The 16,647-nt window shown below is 38.1% G+C and overlaps 1 protein-coding gene across 3 annotated transcripts in view; it reads left to right on the top strand.

Annotated features, from left to right (window-relative positions):
- NBAS (NBAS subunit of NRZ tethering complex) overlaps positions 1 to 16,647 on the top strand; it is a 166,111-nt gene that overhangs the window by 103,936 nt on the left and 45,528 nt on the right. For all 3 annotated transcript variants that reach the window (XM_032104139.1, XM_032104137.1, XM_032104138.1), the window contains 3 exons: positions 1,935 to 2,269; positions 12,070 to 12,288; positions 12,535 to 12,737. In XM_032104139.1, the coding sequence (XP_031960030.1) occupies positions 1,935 to 2,269; positions 12,070 to 12,288; positions 12,535 to 12,737 (757 nt within the window). The remainder of the gene's footprint in view (positions 1 to 1,934; positions 2,270 to 12,069; positions 12,289 to 12,534; positions 12,738 to 16,647) is intronic.

Consider the following 16,647-nt stretch of genomic DNA (forward strand, 5'->3'; position numbering starts at 1 on the left):
TTCATTGCTGTATTTATTGTTCTGTTATGTAAGTATTGACATGATTATCCTTAGATAGTTTATGTTTTCCAGGTAATTGTTTTTTTCTGTGAGCATAGGAGATGAATACACTTAATATAGGTGTAAGTTCCTTCTCTTTGTTTTACTGAAAATATATTTGATCACAGCAAGAACAAACTAGTTAAGAACAGGTTTCTCTTAGTGATGCAAGTTTAAATGAGAAGCATCAAGTTCCTAGAGTATGATTTTTAACACTACAAGTTTAACATGAATATTCTCCAAGGACTTAAGACAATTTACCTTTCAAGAGTCTGAATTAAAGAATATATTAGGGACGTTATGCGTTTTGTGTGTTTGTTTGTCTTAAAGAGGATAATTTTATGTTGTGTTTTACCCTTGATGTCACCTTTTGCCTTTCCAGAATTACAGCATTGTTTGTAGTCCTACATTTTCAGACAATTACTGTAAAATACACTGCTGCTAAGGACTCCGAAATTTTGAATACTACTTTCAATTTGCTTGTTAGTTGGGTACTATCTTGAATTTTAGTTGTACAACTCCAAATCCAGTTTCAGAATGAAAAATACCCACTGTATGGCATTACCTCCTATGGGGATGAATTAATTGTTCAATATTGGAACCTCATGTGTATTGTACACTAACTGTGCCACAGACTTTAAAGAGATAGTCCATATGAATTCATGTATTGCAATAAGAAAAAAGTCAATAATTTTTTTGGAGAGGAGGGATAACCTTCAGTTCTTACTGATGTTATTCAACACTCAAGTTCTGTGATGCTTGCCAAAGAAAATTCAGCCAAGAAGTTATTATTTACCTTCAAAGCTAGTAAAGAAAATGTCCTGGGACTATATGTCAGACATTAATTAGTCAGTTTGTGTGGTAAAAAATTAATTCTTTGTATTACACCCCCAATCAAAATTCTCAGTGTTCAGCATAGTTTAGAGATAGGAGTCAAGGAACAACGTCTAAGTGTTTGTAGAGGTTGTAGGCTTGAAGTATATGAATAAGAACATGGCAATAGAAGTCAGTTATCTTAGGAATTATATGCAAAGAAAATAAAATAGTATCATTGATAGAAATACTTTTGGTTTTGCTAGATTAATTTGCAAGGATGTTCTTCCTCTAGGAACCAGAGTAGTAACATGACTCTTGATTATATGAATATTGATGTAAATGGATCTACATGTCCTATGTCTAGCTGACCTTATTTAGTTTATTTGTAGTTAGTGCCTTGCAATTTTTGCTAAGTGGTAAGTACCAGCTGTTCCATGATCAGAATATATATTTTAAATTAGTGAAGATTTATGCCTTGACTTGCATGAGATTTTCTAGGGTTTATATTTAAGTTCTAGCCTGATTCTATATACTATATGTATGTTCTTGCTTCTTTGAGAATCTGCTTTTTTTAGGTTTTGTCATAGAATCACAGAACAATTGGGGTTGGAACGGACTTTAGAGATCATCCAGTTCCAAATCTCCTGCCATGGACAGGGACACCTTCCACTAGACCAGGTTGCTCAGAGCCCCATCCAATCTGGCCTTGAACAATTAACAATTCCAGGGATGGAGCATCCACAACTTCTCTGGGCAGCCTGTTCCAGTGACTCACCACCCTCACAGTGAAGGATGTCTTCCATATATCTAATCTAAATCTACCTTCTTTCAGTGTAAACCCATTCCCCCTTATTGGATTGATATATAATGTTAAAATATTCGCCATGGATTGACAGATTTCACATGCACCAGGACATCATAAAATCCCAGTCTGTCAGTATATATGTTTGTAAAAGGTGATGGGCTAGAGTCTTTTTAGTTTTGCTGATACTGGTGTATTCATTGTTTAATGTGTAATTGTGGAGTGTGAGTAGTTTTAATTATGAGTAACTTTTACCTCTTTCTCCCTCTGTCACTAGGTCTTAATTACAAAAAACTAACAGATGAAAATGAAAACCCTCTGGAAACACTGGAGCCCATCCTTACAAGTCAAAATATCTTATCTATTTCCAAACTGGCTCCCAGAATTCCTAAAAAAGATGGTGGCATGCTGTCACCAAGTTCTATTTACGCTGTGTGGTTGCAAAAACTTTTTTGGAATGGTGATCACCATCTCATTAAAAAAATACCAGAAACCATGGATGAGTGGCTACATGCATATGATATGTGTTCGAAATACTTTGATAGACTTGATCCAGATGATGTTGTTACTTTCATGGATGAAATTACTTTTTCTTCTGAAGCTGTCACAAAGGTAAGCAGATATGTTTTAAGAATTTTAGTCCTCATGTGAAGCATATAGGATATGAGTTCAATACAGTATCAAGAAGAAAGTCTTAGTAAATGTTATATTTTTCATTTTGCAGTATTTAAAGATAAATTTGTAAGCCTACCTTGCTGTGCCGACCTCTTCTTTTTATGATTGCCAGTATAAAAAAAAGGGGGATTTTTATTCAGTTAGGGGAGTTAGCTCTGTGGATATGTGAGTTTTGATGGAACCCCAAAGTCCCTGTGTTCTTATTCAACAGAGACTAAGATACTGTGTATTTCATAGAGTCCTAGAGTGGTTTGGGTTGGAAGTGACCTTAAAGACCATCTGGTTCCATCCTCCTTGCCATGGGGGGTTTCTGCATTTCTTCCATTTATCTAATCTATATATACCTATAATCTAGGGCACATATATATAATCTACATATACCTGTAATCTAATCTACATAATACTTTATAATATATATAAACCTCCCTCTTTCATTTAAAGCCATCCCCCTTGTCCTACCACTACATGCCCTTTGGAAAGCCCTCATGCAGGACTCCTTCAGGTGCTTGAGGGCTGCTCTGAGGTCTTCCCAGAGCCTTCTCCTCTCTTTACTGAACAGTCCCAACTCTCTCAGACTGTCTTCATAGGAGAGGTGGCTCCAGCCCTCTGAGTATCTTTGTGGTCTTCTCTGGGCTCAGTCAGTCCCACTGTCCCTGTCTTTGACATAGATGTTAAACAGTGCCAGTCCCAATACCTACCCCTGAAGAATGCCACTTGTCAGCTCTCCATTTGAACACTGAGCCCTTAATGCAACTCCCTGCACGCAGCCAAGCCAGCCAATTCTTTATCCACCAAGTGGTCCATCTGTCATATCCATCTCTCCAGTTTGTATTTCATGTCGAACAGTGTCAAATGCTTCGCACCAATCCAGGAATATGACGCCAGTTACTCTGTCTTCATCCACCAATTCTGCAACCCTGTCATAGAAGGCCACCAGATTTGTCAGGCATGATATGCCCTTAGTGAAGCTTGCTTTTATCACCAATACACCTACAGAAGCTTTTCTTGTAGCCCTTGGGGTTCCTGGTAAGATTTAGTTCTAGCAGTGCTTGAGCTTTCCTAACCAATGCCTGGATGCTCAGACAGTTCCTCCATCTGCCTCACAGGGTACCTGTCCTTTCTTCCACCCTCTGTAGGCTTTCTTTTTGGTGTTTGGAGTCTTTTCCAGGAGCTCCTTGTGCATCCATGCAGGCCTCCTAGTGTTTTTCCCGACATCTTGTTTCTTGGTATACCTTACTCCTGACCTTGGAGGAGGCAATCCTTCAATATCAGCCAGCATTCTTGGGTCCCTCTTTGCTTATCCCATGGTACTCTACCAGGCAAATCCCTGAAGATGCCAGAGTCTGCTCTCCTGAAGTCCAGAGTAGTGAACTGGAGGGGTTTTCAGCCACTGGGAGCTGGCAGAAGGGGGTTTTACCCCTTGCGTGCCAACACAAAGAAGCCCGGAGGTCAACGCTGAAACGCCTCTGGAAGGCGGCACTCAGTGCCCATCACACAATGAAAAGGGGTAGAGCTCCTCACCCTGAAGGGGCTGTATCCTTCTGTCGCTGTTAAGCAGGCAAAGGTAAAGAAGAAAGAGAGGGGGCTCTCCATATGTATTCCACACAGGTGTATCCCGGTGAAAAGACAAAGACGAAGAGACCAATTGGTGGGAGGGTCCAGGGATCTTATACTGGGTACAGAATAGGTGGGGAAGGGATCTCAGCCAATGGGATAGAGACAAGCAGGTGGGATTGACAGGAAGGGAACCAATGGGAACAACACATAGGAGGGACTCAGGGAAGGATTCAATGGGGCGTTGAGGAACAAGGAACTTTCTAAAACTAATGCATATTAAAGAAGGGAAATGAATATACATAACTTCATACATAAAGCAAGACAACAAAGTATTACCCAATCAGGGGAAAACATGCGAAAGGCAAAACAAGGGGATCATGGGTTCTCACCGTGACTGACCACCACAGCTGGTTGTCTGAGTTCTCCTCAGGACAAAGAGTAGCTGCAGCCACCTGCACCGCTACAGGGAACTTGCTGTGTACCGTCCTTGCTGCACTAAGGATTTTCATGGCCACTGCAGCTCAGTCTGCTCTTGAGCTTCACACTCCCCCCCAGCCCGCCCTTGTTGGTGAGAACAAGTTCCAGCATAGCACCTCTCCTAGTTGGTTCTGGCATCACTTGGAGAAGGACGTTGTCATGAGTGCATTCCAGGAACCTCCTGGATTGCCTGTGCCATTGTGTTGTCCCTCCACCAGATGTTGTGGTGGTTGTATTTATTTATTTGTGCTCATCCTAAAATTCATTGTTCCACAGGCTTGTGCTTAGTACCAGGCTTTTGCATGCAGACTAAGATGTTCCACAGAGAAAGTATTCTGGCCCAATGCATGTGGTCTCTAAGCAGCGTAATAATATAAATTGTAATCTGTCGTAATCTCCATCTGGCTGAAAGCGTGGTTTTGAAAGAACGTACTTTTATGTGTGTAACATATCTTACCAGATCTGGAGTTTCTTTTTGCCCAGTGAAACCTACTTGCAAGGATATTTCTAGCATAAACTTTTACCCATGGTTTCTTACGTATCTTTACTGTGATGCACAAAAGAGAAATGAGATTTTGTAGATAATTGCCTTATTAAAAGATCTGGAGATCTTCACTAACTTTATCTGAAATGAAAAGGTGATAGAGAAAGTGTTCTTCAGGGGGTTTTGTGTGTATCTTCTTTAGTTTGATTTGTGACAATTTTTCTGAGATATTTATTCATTATGTTTAATGAGGTAAATTTCAGGTTTTTTCCCTCTTTAATTACTGTTTTAATGTTCCCACAATATTAGTATAGGGTTATTAGAACCCATCTAACTTGTATCTGTAACAGAATTTGGTGAAAAAAATGGGAAGATAAGAAGCTTTGTCAGCACAAAATTTGTGCTGTGATCTGACTGTCACAGTAGAACAAAATGTTTATCTCTAGGTCCATCAGCTGTCTCTGAAGCCTTTTTGTCAGAACTACTGTCTTGGCTTAGGTGTTTTGATCCCTTTTATCTCATCTCATAATGTTACTTTTTCATGCTTATGAGCAAAGATTGAGGTTTGTCCTGAGATTTTAATTGCAAGACTTGACCCTGGACTGAGGTAGCAAGGTCATGACTTGTCTAAAGACGAGAAGGAAATACTGACTTTACTGATCCTTTTCAAGTAGAATTGTACAATGAGAAATTGTCATCATAGACGCTGGAAACTTATCTCTGAGGTCTCTTTTCTCTACCTTTCATCTGAAAAATGCTTCATACATAAAAGCTGCCTTTTGGCTTGCACCTGTTACTTAAATCATAAGTGTTTTGACGCTGCCTTGGTCATGTGCTCACTCTTTTAATCTCTAATTCAGTGCTTTCTTCCCAGCCCAGTTCTATGGCCAAATACTTTATTATATCAGTTTCCTATTCCTGTAACAGATGCACATTTAGGTATTTCACGGAAGTGCTGATTCTTAGTCAGAATGCAAAAAACCATAGTCATTATCAAGAAATAATTTGTGCTGTCATGGAGACAACTGAGCTTTCTCACATAGAGGAAATTTGAGAGGAAGCTTACAGTGAGATAGTGAAGTGGGTTTTTTAGGAGTGGTGAGAGGTGTATTGGCAAAAAACCCCAAAAACCAAATGTTGCATGCCCTCTCAGCTCTCTTCCACTCTTTCAAAATGTCAGAAGGGGAAGGTGGGAAAGGAGAGAGAGAGTAGTCAGGGAGATGATGAGATGCACTCCACTGTTATTCTTGTGGAACAGTATCTCCATTGAAAAACCCCTTTTGGTCAGAAACAATTGAGAAAAGTCTCAAGTGCTAAGGGGCAGTGGGACGTTGGCTACATAGCAGTGTAGGCTACATGAGTTCAGCTTCAGAGGTACCATTGCTGTTGTCACCATGCAGGAACTTAAAAAAACAGACATCAGAATGTCTCCTGCTGTTCAGTATGTCAGTAGAAGTAAGGGGAGGCAGGGATGGGCCAGCAAAGCAGTAGGCAGCTGCTTCTACTTGTGTGTCACTTGGATATGGCAGAGAACCCAGGAGCCGAATGTGTAATTATGCAAAAGGGAATGAAAACACAGGGGTTTAGTGCTGGCTTCTGCAACTTCTTGTTCTTCCTGAGAAAGACAGGAATGTGATGGGCTTTGACAGGGGCCCTCTTAGTCACCTCTTTCCTTTCGCATCCTCTTTGTTTTAGCTTTCTCATGAATTGGGCCAGCAGTGACTGAATGAGAAGGTGGATGAATGAGCAGTGCTTGACTGGGCAAAGGGATTGAGAAAATGTCTAAATTGGAGAAATGGATGAGGAGTTTGCATTTATGAAAAGGCAACTAACATTGTTACACTGACTGTAGTTCAGGATGTGATGCAGTTTTAGGTACTTTCAGCTCTAAGAGGCCAGAGATTCTTTTGTCCCATGTTTCTTGCAATCAGTCGAAATGAGTTACCACCTGGAAGATGAGATTCAGTTCCCAGGTCCTAAGGGTTCATGGAAGGGTGACATTGTGTGGTGGGAACTGAGTGATGCATCATAGTGGGACTTCAGTAAATCATAGACTCAAAGTAACATGGTTAATGTAGTTGAAGAAGGTAAAGATTGATGCCATTTTTTTTTTGTGTGTTTGTGGTAAATGAAACAGGCAAAGACCTTAAGTCTCTGTCAGTACCTTCCTCACACATTGAAGGACTGAAGTATTGATCCCTTGACCACAGAGGCTTGCTGCTGCAAGCAGTTGAGAAGGTTCCTGCTTGTGGCACTTCTAGTCAGAAATGCTTTTAACTCTGTATAACTATTTAAGTCTTTCTGACTAAATAATAAGTCATTCTACCTCAATAGTGTTAAGAATAGGCTATTTGCGTGTATGGAACAGATTGCTTCCTGTATGGGAGAAATTCCAGATATTCATTGGAATGACTGCATATATTTTTGCATGCGTTTTGAATCTGTCACCTTTTTTCCCAGCAGCTCTGTTTGCTTTTAAATAATACTGATGTCATAGATTCTTAATTATAGCAATGATCATACCAGCTTTTTGTCGTGATGATTTCCCATTTGTTCCTGTTTCTGTGATCTTTGTGAAGCATTTTAGATAATTTGTGGATTTAATTTTTTTATTATTCCTTCATTGCCAGCATTTTGTTCATTGTGTCAGAGAGCTGGTTATGTCTTCAAAGAACCATCTGTTTCAGAGCTCATAGGTCATTGCCCTGATGGTTTTTTGATCAACCAAAAAAAGCCTAGCACAACAAAAGCACAACGAAAACACAACTGAAAACAATATTTTTTAATCACTGTGTTTTCATTATTGAACACACACTACAAATGTAGATTGGCACAATATGTTGATTAGGAAGAAAAGGCTACAGCGTCAGATAGGAAAAGCAGAGTAAAAAGCAGTGGTATCATCAGTCAGGTCTTCTGTAGAGAAAGAGAAGCTGAAATTTTCCTTACATGGGTACTTTCCTGCAGCCTTCCGTAGACTTGGCCACATTCCTTCAGACAACAGCTGATGACATTTTTTTGTTTAACATTCCGTCTTTAATAACTTCTTTTCCAAATTCTGATTAAAAAGAAATTCTCTTGCAACTTAGTGATTTTAGTTGAAAGGTTGACTTATTTTCTCTGAGTCAGTAATACTCTTTTGACCATTTTCTTTTCTTTTTTGCTTTTTTCAGCAGGAATACAATGTCCACATTTTGACCACGTACTGAACAGGTGTGGAATGGGAACCTGTTATAACTGAATATTAACCTGCATTGTTTTCTTGACTTCAGACACTAAATGCTGTTTAAAATAACATATTTATATGTTATAATAACATATAATATATATATAAATAATATTTTAATATATAATATATATTATAATAATAAACAATAACATTTATAAAAAGCCCAGTTTAAAAAAAAAAAAAAAAAAATCCCAGAATGATAGGGACCGAGTCTGGAGAGCTGGCCAGATAAACGACACGTACACCAATACGATTAAGCATCATTCTCCCTTTATTGTTCAGCTATGCCAACTTATATCTACTTTTGCAAAGATTCACCCCCAGTCCCTCTAGACAGCCTCTAATCAGGGGGGAGCTGGCCAGTGTATACCTTGCCAAGGACTCTCAGGGCTGCCTGCAGCCAGGTGCTTTCCAGGCCTGCCTGCAGCCAGGGGCCTTTCCTCAGCAACCCTGGGTTGTCCAATCTTTCCAGGGGTATCATATGCCCTTGTTCCATAAGGAATCCCTCTACACCAGAATATGTTCACTGTCTTTTGTCTGGCTGATTGACTTAATGTTGTATAAAATACTAAGGAAAAAGAAAGAGCATGACAGTGCCTGGAGGTGTACAAGAAATGTTCTCACATAGCGTGACTGCATTCAGATGTTATTTTTTTAACTACTTGGCTTCATTTTATCACTTTCCACTGTGTGCCAGTTCTGTTGGTTTGCCTTGCCTGACCTTGTTTTGTTCGTGGATATTGACAGTACTTCTTTTTTTAGTATCAATTCAAGGTACTTTCTTGTGCCTTCCATTTATATAGTTACTTTAATTAAATCTGTTTCAAGAGTGTATAATAGGAAACTTCTCTAATAATGTATTTTCTTTAACTGGTTCCTTGCATACATTAAAACTTTCTCCAGCTGAATTTTACAGGGTCTGGTAGGAATGAAGTTAACTTTCATCACAGCAGCCTCAGTGGGGCTGTGCTTTGGATTTGTGACTGAAACTGTGTTGATGCCACACCAGAATTTTGACTTGCTGAGCACTGCTTGTACAATGTCAAGGCTTAATTTATCTCAACACCTTAGCCCTGAGTAGACTGCAGGTATGCAAAAATTGGTCAAGGGACACAGCCAGGACAGCTGACCTGAGCTGGCCAAAGGTGCGTCCTGTGCCGTCCAATGTCATGGTCAGTGGTAACAAAGAAAGAGTTGAATAAGATTAGAGGGATGAAGCACCTCTCCTATGAGCAAAGACTGAGAGAATTGGGATTGTTCAGCCTGGAAAAGAGAAAGCTTTGGGATGACCTAATTGTGGCCTTTCAGTACCTGAAGAGAGCCCACAAGAAAGATGGAGAGAGAAAAGAGCGTGTACTGACGGGACAAGAAGGAATGGCTTCAAACTGGAGGAGAGTCATTTTAGATTAGGCATTAGGAGAAATGGTTGCCCAGAGAAGTTGTGGATGCCCCATCCCTGGGAGTGTTTCAAGGCCAGGTTGGATGGGGCTTTTAGCAACCTGGTCTAGTGGAAGGTGGTGCTTTCCATGGCAAGGGGGATGTAACTGGATGATCTCTAAGGTCCCCTCCAACCCAGGCCATTCTCTGATTCTGTGATTTGGTGTCAAGTATGGGAACTGGACCCAACTGTTTCATCTGAACATCAAAACCCATTTTTCATTATAAGGATGACTGAACACTGGCACAAGTTCCACAGAGGAGTTGTTGAGTCCTCCCACACTGGAGATATTCAAGAGCCACCTGAACGTGGTCCTTGGCCACTGGCTCTAGGCGGCTCTGTTTAAGCAGATGCCTTTTGGAGGTCCATTCCAACCATTCTGCGTTTCAGTGTTGCTGGGATCCCAGGTTCCTGTGGCATTAAAAGGAATGGAGCTGTTTCCATAATCCCACACTTGCATGTTAATCACTGGCAGTAAGAGTAGCAGGGTCAACATCTTCACGTGCAAGTTAATGTTACTTGTACTATGCTTTATTAAGAAATACTTACGTACTCTGAGGAGAACGGGCTTATGAGATGAGTTTTTACCCTGAGGAGTAAAATCTGTTGAGGTGAAATAGTATGTGATGTTCTTTGGTGTGAAAAGAGATTTTTAAGATTTTTTATTACACATTATAGCCTATAGATGTAAAGATCTTTTTAAACCGCAAAAGCTTTTTAAATATAAAACTTCACTTCACATGCAAACAAAGTGAACTAGCCCCTAAGCTACATTTTTATCACTGTCTCTGATACCAAATCTCATTACTGAAGCTGACTAGAAGTACGGAGGAGAGCTATTCATGGTTTGGAATAAAATAACAAGAGAAATGATATGTTCATAGTGCTGCATTTTGGCACTCTGCAAATGTGAATGCAAAATTAAAATAGGCTTGGGAAAAACATGTTTTCTTTCTTCTTTTTTTTTTTTCCCCTAAATACTTTATTCTGCATGTGCTTATGGCATCATGACTTCTAAACTGTCAGTATATTGACACTGTTCTCTAGGATGTAAGTTAGATGGCATACTTAAATTGTTTGCCTCTTGTATCTCTCTTAATTGCATTTTGAACATTAGAATCTACACCAGAAGAGGAAAAATGAAATATGTAGCTGTTTTCTTCTTTTTTCATGTTTATGAAATGGATATATAAATCCAGCTGTGGTTGTTAGATTTTAATGTGATGTGGAGACTATGAACTTTTCCTTGCTTAGAGTAAAACCTGATATTGACACCTTGTTCACAGTAACAAACTCAATCACTTAGAGTGGGAATGGAACTGTGTTGCATTTGAAACTGTATAGTAAAATTCCCTTATTGTGTTAAAACTGGTAAATTTTCTTAGCTCCAACAATAATGTCCACTCGTTTTGCTTTCATTATTAAAAATACCCAGTAGACCATTAGTGTGGTTCACAGTAACATCACAAAAAACCAGGAGTGAATTCTACATCTTTCACTTGTGACTTTTTATCTAGGGAAGAGGGGGAAAATATGTGAACTGTAACTTTCCACTAAGTAATCCTCTTCAAATTTTTTATGGCTTTACAAGTAGGTAGTTTAATTCATCATGCAAACATCTCTTGGACTTTGTATGAACAATGCTACAGCAGTTTAATTGCTCTCTTTTATGGTAATTCATCCTTTTTCCTATTCACTGTGTCATACAGATTCAAGCTTTTTTTTTCTATTTCTTGTGTATTTCAACTTGAAAGCTAAAATTGTTTGTTATTTTTCAGTATTCCAGTAACTAAAACACCTGATTGTTAACCCAAAGCACTAGATACTTTTAAGAGTTCAGGCAGAGGACACTCCCACCCATTAGAAAATATATTGCAAGCATCCTTAAAACTGTGCTTGAAGTTATGAAGGAACAAATTATACATGAATGTCTGAAATCACACTTCAGATTTTGTTTTAGACTTACAGCTGAAGCTGTGTCTTTCCTGAAACAAGAAAGTCAGACTTTGTTTCAGTTTAATGCCTAGATACATATAGTTGCACAAGTCTTTAAAAATACTGTATAGTTACTATTTTGTATAACTTGGGCTTTAAATAGATTGATATAAAAATTCTAGATCCTCCTGCTTTTTTTGCTTATGGTTATGGTCTTAGAGATGTATTTTAAACAGTGGTCTAAACTTGACAAACCTTAAGTGAGTTATCAGTCAGTCTTGTGTAGCGTATCTCAGACGTCTCTCAATGAAGAATTAAAAGATTATAAGGTGGCAGTCTGACGAAATAATAAATATTGTTAGGAAAAGAAGTTTCATATGGTTTAAAATGAACAAGTAAAAAGATCTGTAAAAGGAAGGACAGCAGAAGAAAGTAATGGAATACTGATCACTTAAATAAATGACGAGTTAGAAATAAAGTTTTTTCCCATTAAATACTTCATTTAGTTTTATGCTGTGTTGTGGAACAATGGATCCACCTGACCTCTTGGCACTTCTGTAATACAAACAGTAGTGTACAGGTAATGAGTGAATAAATAATTGAACAATCTTTTTCAGCTGCCAGTTGAAGCCAGGATAGAAGTGACTAAGAAGGCTATTAAAGCAGTCAAACATCTTTCTGAGAAATCAAGAAAAAAAACTTCAGATAATGACATGAAAGATGTTGAAAACCGGTCTGCTGCTTATGAAGAAACTCTGAAACACTTGCAACAATCTCTTGCTCATTTGGAAACACTCACTCACAGTTTTATCACTTACTTGAAAAGCAGCGAACAGGTAATGATTACTGATCAAGTGCTTGCTTTGAGTGTTACCATGACTAGCAATGATAGACATTAATCTTTTGTCATATTTTATTAGTATTTTCCACCTTTGCTTTTGTTGACCTGGGTTTTGAAAATTCAGTTCCATCAATCTTTTCTTTGTCTCAGTATATGTTAAATCCTAGCAGAAAGGAAGACTGATACAGCCCTGTAAATAAGAAGTACACTGATTAGTGTTCCAAAAATTATGTTTTCACAGGACACACTACAAAAGTATGGCTATTTATATGATCTTTCAAGGTCGGAGAAAGAAAAAATCCGTGAGCAAGCAGTAGCCATGTGTATAGATGGTCAGCCCCTGGACATGGTGCAGCAGTTGCTGCAAGTGGCTGTTGGAGATCTAGGCATTTCTCCCCAGGATATTGTCCAATGTGCTATTAAAAAAATTGTATGTATATTAAGGTAAGCAGGCTTCCTTAATTAAGGTCAAAAATCTTTCTTCTGCGTTTTTGGAAGGGGTTTTTTTTGGTTGGTTGGTTTGGTGTGTTAGTTTGTTGTGGTTTTTGGTTGGTTGGTTGGTTTTGTTTATCTGTAGTGAGTACTTGTTTGCTTTTAATGTCTGGATTTTGCAGAAAATTAAGCAGTAATAGGAGATCTTTGATTATTCTTCTGTTTACCTATAATTTCATACGTAGTCATATTTTTCTGCGTTTGGGAAGCCGGAGCAATTCGAACAAAATAAGACAGAGCTTATCCTGTTCGCTGGTGCTTTTTAGTTACAAGCGTTGGGTTTACAGTATTGTTCCATTATGTGTGTGTGCCCTTGTAAATTTTACAAAAATTTACAACAGCACATAATTCTTCCTTCTTAAACAGAAAAAGGCATGTTTATTGGAAATGGTAACTCATGCAGGCATTTGGGGAGCAGAGGCCTAGTAATGGCTTCTGCCACAACAGTGTGTCTTACCAGAAGTCGTACAATTTCCATCTTTGGAATAACTTGCTGAGCCATTTCGGAGAGCTGGGGTTTTTTGTGCTGGTTGGTTTGGTTCATTAGAAATATTTTATTCCCCCTCATATTTTTAAGGCGGCGGGAGGAAGCAGGGGAGGATAACTTTATATCATCCATTGTAAATTGAGCAGATACTTCTCATTTAACTATTTATACAAAACTCTCTTCTGAAGCGTTTCTGTTTCACAGAGATACATGCAACAAGTATGAAAGAGTATTCTGCTTTAGATGTTTGCTAAACACTGCTTAGCACTTCTAAGACCAGTTCAGAGAGAGAAAACTTTGAGAATTTATCCTGTTGTTCTACCTGCAGAAAAATTATATGGGCAGGATGATCTGAATGCACACACCAGGAATTGGAAAACAAGTCTAGCATGGAAAATTTTGTATGGCTCTACTTTTTCTTCAGCTTGTATGTATATATTACAGCAGATTGAAGTGCCACAGATGAAAAGAAAGCAGCCTGTCAAATTGTTTGCAGTCCTCTTGGGCAGAAAATTGGTTTCTTCTATCACTCAGTTTAAGAGTGTTCACAGCATCCTCAATGATGATAGAGCTTTTGCACAGCAACATAAGTAATACTGTCTTTCTAGTCTGGGTTCGTCCATTTGAAGAAGAATAATTTGGCTTTAGATAATAACTGTCCTGCTGTTCCTGACTAGCAGTGTGATGTATCTGGATACAAAGCTCATGAAGTCCAGTTATTTTGACTATAGTGAGTCTCATTAACATGCAGAGTATGAGAAACCTATCAAAATTCTCCTTTCTACTTCTGCTTCTTATCAACACTTTTCTGTGAACTGAATTACTTGTTCTTTATATGCATTGCAAGGCTGGAATGGAATGGCTGCAAGTTGATTTAAAGTTCTGGGACAGCGACCATGTCCAGTAATTCCTATGCAGCACTTCACTGGAAAGAGGGAAATGACTGTCTCATAGAGAAAAGTGTAGTGGCAGAGATGAGAAAATGGGTTGGAAGTTTCAATTAAAATGATTTGGTGTGTGATGTGACCTAATGTGGTCAGTAGAAATATTCCACTCCCACTCCGCTGCTTTTCTGACAGAAGAAGGGAAAGATAATTTCATATCACTCTGAACTATGGAAAGTTTGCCTACTACAATGATAAAGATCATGAAGTGAAAATCTAGTATAAAATAAAATAGAAAATATGTGAGATAATGTCCTCCCTATGATAAAATTCAGAAAGGGGTAATATTATAAAGCACTAAATATAATCTAAATATAGGGAGGAATTAAAAGAAAGGTTGTTGCTTGGCATCTCTTAAGCCTGCTGGTATTCATGTTGTTGCTTGTGAATAGAATTGGATTGATCTCTATCCTATGCTCAGATGTTCACTTTCAAGGTGTAACACAAATGAAAACTTCTTGTTCAATACTTGCATTTCTGCAATTAAAGAAGTAGTCTTGCCAGTGTACCTGGAAAAGCAGACTTTTACTCAATAAATGCAGCATTTCAAGGGAAAACCTTTTAGGTTTGTTTTCTGGAACTTTAATATGTTACACAGTGGGGTTATTTTGTACAGTAGTTTTGAAAGAGACTGTTTTGGAAAATTCCTTCTTTGACAATTAACCTTCAGAGTAGCAGTTGCAAGGCTGTAACACTAACACTGAACTTGGATTCTTTATAGCTGTAGTGACAAGCAGTGTAATTAAGGTATTGCAGACACAAGTGAAAGAGGCCTGTATGGATGTGAAAAATTATGGTAGTGTCAGTGATCTGCCTGAAAATTAAGCATCAGTCCACCACTTCTGTGACTGAAAATACACATCCTTTCTTTCAGTTGCATTAACTACAACCACCCTTCAAACACAGTAAAATATCTTTTGTTATTAGCATATATAGTCATTCTTGCAGAAGAACTTCTAGAAAGTGATATTTTTATGAAAGCTTAAGTTACTTTTTGGCTTCATTTTTCAGCAATGTATGATACAACAGGCTTAACAACTTTGATACCTTCTCAGAAACAGACTTCTTGTTAAATATAACATAGTTATTTGCCTAATATCAGGATTTTGTAATTGGTAAATTTGTAAATAAATTAAATTGTAATTTTAAGAGCAGTATTGTCCTCCAGTTCTTTTAACTACTTTTGTCTCCCTTAACTCTCTAGTTCTGGCACACAAAATTCAAAATAGAAACTCTTGCATTGGTATGTGTAGAAGCTCTCCAGCAGAGCATATTTGCATACTTCAATGACTTATGTATTGGGCACTTCCTTGTTTGCCTGTAGAAGCAGCTACTATAAATAAAAATCAGTTGCCTCTTCAGTAGAAACCATGACCTTGTGGAAAACAAAACAAAATATTTTAGCAACTATGGTCATCTGATTAGTCTTCCCTAAGACTCAATTTAATTCCTTGCCTAAGATCACTCACATGACGGATAGGAAACATTCCATGGTCCATGACTGTAGGCATGTCCACGGTTGGTCAGTCAGGAAAGAGAGTTTGTCTGTTGAAGACATTATGGTCTCCTTCATCTGCTGCTCCTATAGTTCTTCTCTTAGGTGTCCACAGGGATATAGTGTTCCATGAAATTTTGGAAGTATTCACCAGGCAGTGAGCAGGAAAGGTTTGGTGGAATTTTGAGTTCCTTGTTTAATGCCCAGTGTTTTCTGAAGAAGGTAAACCCAGCTTTCTTAGAAAGAGCAGCTAACTTAACAGGGAAAAAAAAAATCAGATTTTTTATTCCCTCATCTCATTTGAGCAGGGGTCATACAGAGTAATTTTTTAGCTTGTTTATAATGATTTTGTGGTATTTTAGATGAAAATGATGGTCTGCCATTAAGACTTTTTTTCCCCAGCTTTGAGTGATCACACCATCAATATGTTATTTCCTTATTTTACTCATATTTAAATATGACAAAGCACAATCAGACAGAGGAAAATAAAGCTGGAGTATTTTAATGAATACAGTAATTAGGTTAAAAAATTTAGATGAAGTTAATTTATTCTCCTTTCAGGCGTTCTTTGTACTTTATTCTGTTTGACGAATGTGATTAAATATGCATCACTTTTTCTGATCTGAAATCAAAATAAGCCTTTATCAGTGTAATTACACCAAGCTAATACCTAGGAGTTCTGAGGTGAACACTGGATCCTGTTCTGTTGTCTAAAATGTGCATAAAATAGCATATAATCTGTGTGGAGGCTAATCCTCCATTAATTGTATTTGTTTCTGTTAGTAGCTGCTTATTTTTAATCATTAATTATTAAGAAAAGAACAGGGCAACAATCTGTGGAAACTCTACAGGATTGTTTGTCTCATGAGGTGTCATCTCTTTTTAGTTTCTCTAACCATTAGGCAGTAAAGGCAGTATTAAGCTTTCTAGATTTTT

The sequence above is a fragment of the Corvus moneduloides genome, chromosome 3, assembly GCF_009650955.1.
Source record: "Corvus moneduloides isolate bCorMon1 chromosome 3, bCorMon1.pri, whole genome shotgun sequence".
Lineage (NCBI taxonomy): Eukaryota > Metazoa > Chordata > Aves > Passeriformes > Corvidae > Corvus > Corvus moneduloides.